Source organism: Vigna umbellata, chromosome 9, assembly GCF_029865625.1.
Source record: "Vigna umbellata cultivar VRB3 chromosome 9, Vumbellata_1.0, whole genome shotgun sequence".
Lineage (NCBI taxonomy): Eukaryota > Viridiplantae > Streptophyta > Magnoliopsida > Fabales > Fabaceae > Vigna > Vigna umbellata.
Window position 1 is genome coordinate 23855556 of NC_142173.1, and position 9794 is coordinate 23865349.

The 9794-nt window shown below is 35.6% G+C and overlaps 1 protein-coding gene across 2 annotated transcripts; it reads right to left on the bottom strand.

The window, feature by feature from the left end:
• Nucleotides 1-396: 396 nt before the first annotated feature.
• LOC124848466 (auxin efflux carrier component 4-like) lies at nt 397-4830 on the bottom strand. 2 transcript variants are annotated; one of them, XM_047326146.2, is made up of 6 exons: nt 3234-4830; nt 2729-3011; nt 2494-2579; nt 1604-1761; nt 1141-1217; nt 397-1043 (listed from the first exon to the last, which is right to left on the bottom strand). In XM_047326146.2, the coding sequence occupies exons 1-6, from the start codon at nt 4516-4518 to the stop codon at nt 977-979; spliced, it is 1956 nt and encodes a 651-aa protein (XP_047182102.2). In that variant the 5' UTR covers nt 4519-4830; the 3' UTR covers nt 397-976. The 2 variants fall into 2 exon arrangements, with proteins under 2 accessions (XP_047182102.2, XP_047182100.2); XM_047326144.2 differs by having other exon boundaries at nt 2729-3017.
• Nucleotides 4831-9794: the final 4964 nt, after the last annotated feature.

Genomic DNA, 9794 nt, shown 5'->3' on the forward strand with positions numbered 1-9794 from the left:
TATGAGTTACTAGCTAGTTAGGGTTGTGGGTACATCACTACTCAAAAAGCACAAATAAAAGTTTTGTGCTCTTAACCCTGCTCCTTCTCTTCTTTATTTCATTTTTAATTCTAAAAAAATAGTTTTTCCTTCCATCACCCATCACTCAACTTCACAGGAGAAGTACATAATCCCACTCAGTGGAAAGACTATATTCTGAAAGTTCAACTCTCAGTCTCATGGTCCCATCTTCATTTCCAGATCTGCCTCTCTTTAAACCAGAAAAATAGCTATTATCACTTTTTGCTCTTTTTACTTCATCATATACAAATATACTAAACAAATAACGTGACCAAAGAAAGACGACAAACGCAAATAATTGCGGGATCCGCGGTTGATCAAAGACAAAAACAAAACTTAAACAAACCCATTATATAATAATAAAAATCGAAGTAAACAAATGACTAAACAAAACTAAAGAAACCAATCTTCAGCTTATATTCCATTTTCATTTCCCCTACCCAATTGCTCAGCTGTCTTTGTTACTTGATGACACAAACATGACTCTAATAAAATTTACAATGCAGATACGGAGGGAACCATTTTTAGATTTCATTGACTCTGCTCATGCGAGCTTTCCCCTGTTTTCCTCTGCTATGTCTCCCATAAGCTGTACTTGTTCCTCTCTCTCTGCTTTTGAAAACTGCGTCTATTTTGGACTTTTGATAGGGGATTAGAATTATGAGGATTTGGGCCAATTGGTCAATTTTTTCAGAAATTCCAAAAATTTTGGAAACTCTCGAGGATCTCCTCTGCTTTAAGAATACTAGTTTAGTTTGTGGCTTTTGTTCTCCCAGCTCAGAAGATCCACATCTTCGTTAATAACAGCGTAATCCACTGTGGTCACCAGGCATGCATGCTAACTCCCAAAGTATAAAAAGGTTCAAAAGGGTCATTCATTCTGTCCTGGTGTGCTGACTACTACTGCATACATATTTTACAAACCAAGTAATATGTAGTAGACTAGAGTAATTGGTAGAGCTATCAGCATCCCAAATATAACCCTGCAATTAAGTTTGCAAATTTCACGAAAAAATGTTAACTTCTTTCTTAACAAAAAGAACAAAAATCAAAATAAAATGAGAAACTTCAGTTACTTACCCTGTGCTGAGAATGGCTGGATGAACGTTGTATTCCTTGGCAAACACAAATGGAACAATCCCTTGCGGAAGTGCAGCCTACGAACAATAATTGCATATTCAGCTAGTTAGCTTTCCAGGGCTTTTTCTTCAAATCATGCTTAACATGATAGCCAAAATTGAACTAGAAAAGTCCATTAAAATTTCATATAATATATAAGATGCTATAAAACATGTTTTCACTAAAATATATTTTACGAGTAACTAAATTTAGTAAAAGTTATAATTAGTCAAATGGAAAGAGTCTATTTAATGATTTTTTATTGGGTTCTTCTCTCCTAGAATGTACAGTGCCAAAGGGTCCTAACTATTGAAAATCTATCACTTCCTCTGTTTCATTCAAAGATATCAAAGAAATTTGCACACGCAAGTAAGATTAACAGTGTGATATCTATCAAATAGGATTATAGGTCAAGGTTAATTACCTGAACAATAGCTACACGTAAGAGAGTGCCACGTAGGCCAACAGCGATGGAAGCTGCAGCCATGACGGCGGGACCTGTGAGGAATCGAACAGCCATGGCAAATGTTGCAACTGAGTTCCCACAAGCAATTATATTGGGTTGAAGAGCCATGAAGAGACCTAGAAGCGCAAAAACCGAAATAGGTTAGTCGTCAATAATTTTCTTGGCCGAAAGGGTAAAAAGGTGAAAATGAAAAGAGAAGAGAAGGAAAAAGGGAGCCAAAATTTACAGTCAGGGCATGATGGGAAAATGCTTTTAAGTTTTGTGAATGAAAAGATATTTTTAGTACCGCTTGATTCGTCTAAATCAACTACCTTTGCCTAATCCGGGTCCAAAAATGGTACAGGTCCCCACCACCGCCCTGGACCGCATAGAGACGTTGTTCAAGACCAGACCCCACATGTCGGGGACATTGCACTATCACTATGCAATCCCCATATTATCGTCTAGTGAACAACATCATCTGCTTGTGTTATGTGGTAACAAACTTCATTTCAATGGACGCCCATTACTTTGTTTATGCTTATTACTTGCTCTACCCCAAATCCATACTTTTCACGCATTCATCACACTCACCTTACCATCGCATTCAATCAACATTCTCATTTCATATTTCCACAAACAATTATTTTTAGTAGCATTGTTGAAACTCCAAGAAATGAACCAACGAAGTTATTTAGATACAATCACATGAACATCATCAGTTACTCTCGTCAATGTACGTTTAAACATCGGAAAAGGGAGCCATCATGAATAACGATGTTTTCGCCAAAGAGGAAAGGAATTGCAAATATAGGGGAATGAAATTATTGGAAGAGCAAGAATTTGGACAAATTATCACGGCCACTCACCCAAGCTGAACATAGCCATTCCAAGACCAGCATCAGACAGTATGGAGATTGATTTCTCTATTATTTTGGGCATGTGCACATGCCACCTGCAATTAATTAATTAGTAATCATATATCACAGTTACGTCAACACAAAATAACCATCCTACAGTAATAATAATAGCTAAACCCTAAAAGTCAAAACCATGACAAAAATTCATCGTCGTTGTTCCAGATTGACTTTGAAATTTACTTACCTAAACGCCACCAGAGACCAGATCACACCAATGAGGCTAGAGTAAGTGTTGGGGTTGCGGATAAGCTTCCGCCACACCATAATCAGTATCAGACGAGTCATCACACTCGCCGGAGGCATGTGTTTCCCCGCCACGCCTACGCCCGATTTCGGGTGTAGCTCCGCCGTTGAACTGGAACCCAGCTTGTTGGGCCCGGCGGCGCCCGCTTTCTCTGCTTCTTCCTCCACCTGTTCACCTTCTTTCCCTGGAAACTTCAAATCTTCACCCCTAAATTCTCCTTCTGCTGTAGCTTCATTTCCAACCCGCAATCACCCAAATTAAATCAGTTCCTCAAAACAAAGCCTAAATTAAGTTGCAAAAGTACTAAGTTCTCTTGTTCAACCACAAATTTAAACTTTGATTGAAGAATTCAACTTCATTAGAAAATTGAGTGGAAACTAGTTTTAAAGCTAAGTGAATTTAAGTCGAGGAGAGGAAAAAAAAAGAAAGAATCTAGTGGTACTACCTTTGTTAGCTTCTCCATTTTGAGGGTGTTCGTCCGCTACTAACATCCTAATCTCCTTGGCACCTTGATCGGAGCGGCCCGATTGGTCGGAAGCTCCGAAATCGGCTCCACTGAATACATGGAGGCCACCGGCTTCAGAAACCGGTGAGGCGCTGGAGCTCCACACGAACATGTGGAGCTCCTTAGCGTCGTGGCTGGCTTTGCTACTACTGTTGGGCGGTTGAGCAACTTGAGGAGCTTGAGCTGGAGCCTGCGGCTGAGACTGAGGCTGTGGCTGCGTCTGCGAATTCTTGCTCACACTCTTCGTCAACCCAGAAGAGAATTCCGGGTTGGGAGCAGGGTAGGCAGAGGGCACGGTCTGCACGGCGGGGTAGAAGCCGAACCTTGGGGAGCTGATAGCCTGCGGTGCGGGTGCAGAGTTCTCTTCGAAATTGGAGGGCCTCGGCGTGACTCCGCGTGACGTGGACTGCACGGAGTACAAATCCGCAGCGCCGAAGTTAGAATGCCTAGGAGCGTACCCCATCATGGAGTAGAAATCCGCGTGGTTGAAGTTGGAGCCACGTGGCGTGGGGTTACGGGAGGAGCTGAGGCTGTAAATCTCGGCACCGGTGAGGTTAGACGGGCGAGGTGTCATCATGAAGGATCTTCTAGAAGCATTGGACTTCCTAACGGTGACGTGGAGCTTCCCATCGTCGCCGACTTCAGCATCGGTTTCGAGGAAATCTCTCCCGTCGAGCGAAACGACGTCGGAGTCGACCTTGAAGGAAACTATGGAAGCAGCGGTTTCGGGGAACTGTTCCATGATCAAGAGCTTGGCGCCACGGTACTCGAAGAGGAAGAGGAGGAGGGTGTACCAGATGATGCACTGGAGCACCACCACCTGGACCATGAGCTGGCCGGAATAATCGCCGTACATGGCGATAAGGAGCGGGATACCCATGACCAGCGTGTTGGGCAATGTAGAGAGGGAGAAAATGGTAATCATCCACTCCAAGCTGCCGTTGGCGGTGAAGTTGGTCCAGATTGCCAAAGCAAAGAGCATGATGATTTTCTGGAGCGTGTCGGCAGCGATGAAGCGGAAGTTCATGGCGTAAGGGTTGTTGCTGGAGATGAAGTGGAAGGAAAGAAGGGGAACCGCAAAGATCGCGACGAAGCGGTTTATGCCGGAGCATTGGTCCGGCGAGAATATCTTCCACCAGCGTACCGAACCGTAGGCTAAGATCATGGCGACATAGAGGGGAATCACCGCCGTCAAGACGGTGTACAAATCGGTCCAGCTTATCATTCTAGCTTTGATTGAATAAAATGGTGCGGTGTGCTAGTGATGGGATGGCATAAGCGAGGAAAAAAAGGGTAAAGTGGGAAGAAAGTGAGAAAATAGAAAACCGTTAGATAACTAACTGGAGTGATAAGGGATATATGTCTGAGTGGAAGCGAAGGTTTATGCCTGCTACACCTGCTGTGCTCTGAATTTGATCAACTGCTGTGAAAGAAAGAGAGAGAAGGATTTAGTTTAGTTTAGTTTAGTTTAGCTTAGCCTCTACATATATATATATATAGAGAGAGACCTATGCCGGAATAGACTCATATATAGAAGGAGAAGAGGTGGATATATATGTATATAACTATGTATTTATATATATACTGAGGGAGTGAAAAGAACTATAATTATATGATGATTATAATAAATAGAGGATTTCTTTTATAGTTTTTATTTGAGTGTCATTGAAAAAGGGAATGAGGTGTGTTTAGGGGGATTGGGGGGACCACAAGGGAACAGTGTGAGGTTAGGTCAGGAATTGACCGCCTGATATGGTTAAGTTACCAAAGTCTGGTTAAGATAGCAAAGGTAAAGTTGCAATGGACCATGCGGTGGGGAACAGTGCCTATTAATTTGGTTGACGTGGAACACCTTTGCTTTTTCCCTTTTCCGTTTTTCCCTTTTCATTTACTCAAACTTCCTTTTCTCTATCTCAAAACCTCCTTCTAAATACTCCATTTTCATTCCCTCTAATAATTGCATTTTTTTACCACTCTTTTCTCAACCATCAATTCATCACAGACTAAACCCTTACTAATAATCCCACCTATTATTGCTTGAATAAATTAATCACAAACAAACATTACTTTTTTTATAAAACTTAATGCTAACAATAAACAAATACTTATACTATTCACGTGTTTTGTACCCCACAAACAGGATTAATTGCAACAGAAGAAAACCAGGGATTCACCCTAATAAAGAAAGGAAGATGAGAAGGGAAAGAGGATAGATAATGTACCTTCTCTTTTAATTTCCAAGGGAAAATTTAATCACTTAATAGATTGACGCTGATAAAATTTAATCTCTTTTAATTTTACTTATGTTCTATCCATAGAACTTCTTTCATATCTGCATATTTCTTTAACAAAATCAAATCTTTACCTTTTTGGGAGGTCAAAATTTCCTTTTATCCCAATAAAGTAATCTGGTTGTCCGATCTGATCACCACTTGTAGTGTGAATAAAGACAATGTCATCAAAATAGATTGTAAGAGTTCATTTTATAGATTTCCTTACAAATATGGTGTGATCAACTTAGCCTTTTTTGTCCAAAATCCATTCCACTTTGTTATTGATTTTTTGAGATCATTTTTTAGGGCATACATAGATTTATCAAATTCACGTATTGTATTATGACCTTGTCATTCAAATCTCTTGTTGTTTCATAAAAACTTCCTCATTTGATGCAATTTGCTCCAACATAAATTGATAGGGTTTTAATCATTAGATTAACATTATTTCCGATATTAATCTATACCACGAGTTTGGTAAAGCTTTTAGGTAACTAATTGATTCATGAATCTTTCCATATATATTTAGTTTTGCAATGAAAATCCAAATAAATAATGTTTCTTTTGGAAGTGAAACAATTTATCAATTTTTATTTTTTTTAACAATGATAGAGTGATATACATTTATATTTATTTGACACATATTAGAAGGTTATAAAAATTAAATTTTTATATATATTGTTTTAAAAAATTAAAAGTAAGAAGATAATATCAAATAAATGTAAAAAATTATATGTATTAAAGTATATTTCTTTTCGTTTAGTGTAACAATTTATTCTAAAACAAAAATTCTCTATTGATGGTTAAACAATAACTTTTATAAACAATGGGAAAGAGTCAATAATAACAAAATTTTGATAAAAACATATAGAAAAAAATAACACATTACATCAAGTAATATTTATCATTAACACTATATTTAGTTCTTAACTTACTAAGCTTCATTAGCTTTTTCTATTCTTTCATAACCATGATGGTATATCCCAAGTATTTTTCAATTGCTTTTTTAAGCAATAATTTCAGTATAGGTACATTGTAAAACTAGTTGATAAAGATGTCTTTAGAAAATTTCTATAACCTTATCTCAAGGTTTTGTGAGATGCAATAAAGTTGTCATTATACATGAAATGTCATTTAGTAATTTTCTTTTTGAACTTAAGTTATATATATATATATATATAAAGTAACTTGTTAAAATAGTTTCGTTTGATTTTATTTCTCTTTATCGCATAAGGTGTGATAAGAAATTTGTCATTACTTTTAAGCGTATATCTTATAGACCTTTTAAGTTATTGGAAACATAGCATGTTGAAGAATAATATTAAAGAATAACAGAACATATAAATGTTATAAAGACCTATAAAAAAAATATAGGCTTATAGATTAATTATGGTTAAATTAGACAAACTTGTCATTTAATATCTATATCACATTTAACTATTTGTAATTATTATAAAAAATTAATAATTTATTATTATTTTAAAAATATCTGTATATGTCTTCAATTCTTGAAGTCATAAATATCTTAAGTATGTCATTAATGTTAAAGAGTGACACGAAAGATTTTTCTACATTACATACAATACTAAGTTCAAGTAATCGAATCTATTTAATGGTGTGTTTATGAATATAATATAAAAAACTTTTGTAAGTAATTAAGTTACATGATCTAGTAATAAATTTCATTATTTAAACAAACAAGGTTTATCAATATCTCAAAATGTTCAATAAGTTTAAGTATTTGTTGAACCAACAGTTATAGTTTTAATTTTTTTTAATTATACACATTCAATATTAACTAAAATATTGCTTATGCTGTATTAATCAAAATCTTAATGCTTCAAATTAAAATTTGACATTTTCATTAATGGTTTATAGCATTATTGGATTATTTTTATTCTTAAACATATACAATGTTTTAGGTTAGATATATATATGTGCACAATTGATCTTGTAGTGTATTTCATTTACATATTTATAATTAATATTTCTTGAATTTTATTTTGCATTTAATTATTTCGTGTACGTTTTAAAACTTCTAAATCTTATTCCAAGTAGTTACCAAAAATTAGTGTTGACTTGCATAAAAATGCTATTAAAATCGATTTTTGTGTCTATAATAGAAGGTTAAGTCCATATTATTAAATTAATAATAATAATAAATTATATTAATTCTATCGTTAGGAAATGTTTCATCTTATTGTAGTACTGATAACGCGATCCTAATTTATCTTATAATTATATAAAACTTTGTTCGTACTATGGGGATTTCTAGGTTGGTTTGAAGAAGAGGCTAACTCTACTCGCATTTATGCTAATAATTGTGTCCACATATCAAAGTACTCTTTCTTCAATTGTGCTTGCATATCACAGTACTCCTTCTTCGTCTCGCTCATCTCCTTCCTCATTTCCTCCTTCTTCTCCTTTATTATCTCTTGTGTGATTTCTTCTTTGATAGACATGAAGACATCCTTAGTGACATGGAATTTACTATGATGAGTTTATAGAGGACTAAAGAATTGACAGATGTCAGCAAATTTTCCAACACCACGAACACGTCCATGATGCTTTAGACGACCCATATCCTTACACCTTTTTGGGGTGAAGGTACATTGTGTGCTCTGCTCCACCAACTCATCTTACAATCTAAAAATTTGAAGTTAAATTTACCAAATATTGCCTATCATATGTTAGCATTGAGGTACTTATAATGTGTCTAGTTGTGCCAATTGCTTTCTATACTCCTCTGATGGTCCTTGGCAGGCTTTCTTCCCTGTATCATGACCATGAGGACGAACCATCATACCCATATCGAAGGCCCCACTAGGATTAGAGGCAATTTCCTTTTTCATCATTTTATGTTCCAATTTCTCATAACCCTCACGAGACAATTTATGGGGGTGGAGATTATTTGAAAGGCAGGATCTAATCACTTCTCTTTAAAAGCCTGTCATGTGTCCTCATTAAGAAATTGATACTTTTCACAAGGGATTTTATCACTTTTGGAACCATATATATATATATATATATATATATATATATATATATATATATATATATATATATATATATATATATATATATTGAGTTGTAAGCGTAATCTTAAAATTCTTCCATCGTTTCCTAGCATATGAAATTCATTTCGTCCTCAACATATTAGTGTTTGGGACGTCATATGTGACTTGTACAATAAGAATCAATGGCATATGTTAAATATCAATTATATATGTTCACAATAAATTATTATAAGTTAAGATTTCATACCAAGATATTCTGTCATATTTGGTTCTTCACACTCTCTGGTCTCAATAATCACAAACAATGAATGTTTTGCTTCTAATGACCAAGGTCACATAATTGACAAATTTCGTGATATTCTCTCCCAAAGGTTATAGGTTTGCATATCAAAACGGATTAGCAACCTATGCTCAACACGACGGGTAACTGTCAACTCTTTCAACCTAGTCCTAAACCTACCCCTTTTTTAGGTAGGTGAATGAATCTCGTCCCCACCTTATGAAGGTGGGAAGCCACCAGATGGTGTGTCGCCAAACATATACATGTTCAAATGATTAAGTGTTAGTAAGAATTATTAGATAAAATAACAAATAAAAATTGAAATAAATCTAAAATTTGAATTTATACATTGTCAAGTTGGAATGTTCTCACATAACCCTTTGTGGTGATCATCACATATGATATGAATGTCATCTACTTCGTTATCGACATTTAAGGTTGACATATTTGATGAGAAAGATGGAGTTTCACTGATATCAAGAATGACTTCATCATTGTCATAAGTACCATGCATTGTTCTACCTTGGAGCATCATTAACCATCTATTGTCTACGCGATCAATGACATAAAACACTTGTTTTTCATAAGATGCCATGATGAATGACTCTTCAATATAACCTTCCTTTTTTAGGTCAACCAATATAAAACATAGATCATTAGGCTTGACACTAGTATTACTATCAACCCACTTACATAAAAATAAATACTCTAAAACTTTTCTAATCTATCACCCAAATATCTTCAACCAAAGTAGCATATTGATGCCATAATAGTCCTTCGAACTCGAGAAATGCATTGACTTAACCACCACCATTACTCAACTACTTTATGTGGTGTTTTTTTCATTTTCTTCTTTTGTATGAAATGTATAATTATTTATATCATACCTACTTCAACATATGACATCAGAGTTTTGCTCACTTAGTACTCA

What these genes read in the sequence shown, in the direction of transcription:
- LOC124848466 (XM_047326144.2), bottom strand. Translation starts at nt 4,518, where the DNA reads ATGATAAGCTGGACCGATTTGTACACCGTCTTGACGGCGGTGATTCCC. An exon ending in TGGTCTCTGGTGGCGTTTAG is followed by an intron (nt 2,580 to 2,728) that starts GTAAGTAAATTT and finishes AATTAATTGCAG; the next exon opens with GTGGCATGTGCACATGCCCA. An exon ending in TACGTGTAGCTATTGTTCAG is followed by an intron (nt 1,218 to 1,603) that starts GTAATTAACCTT and finishes TATTGTTCGTAG; the next exon opens with GCTGCACTTCCGCAAGGGAT.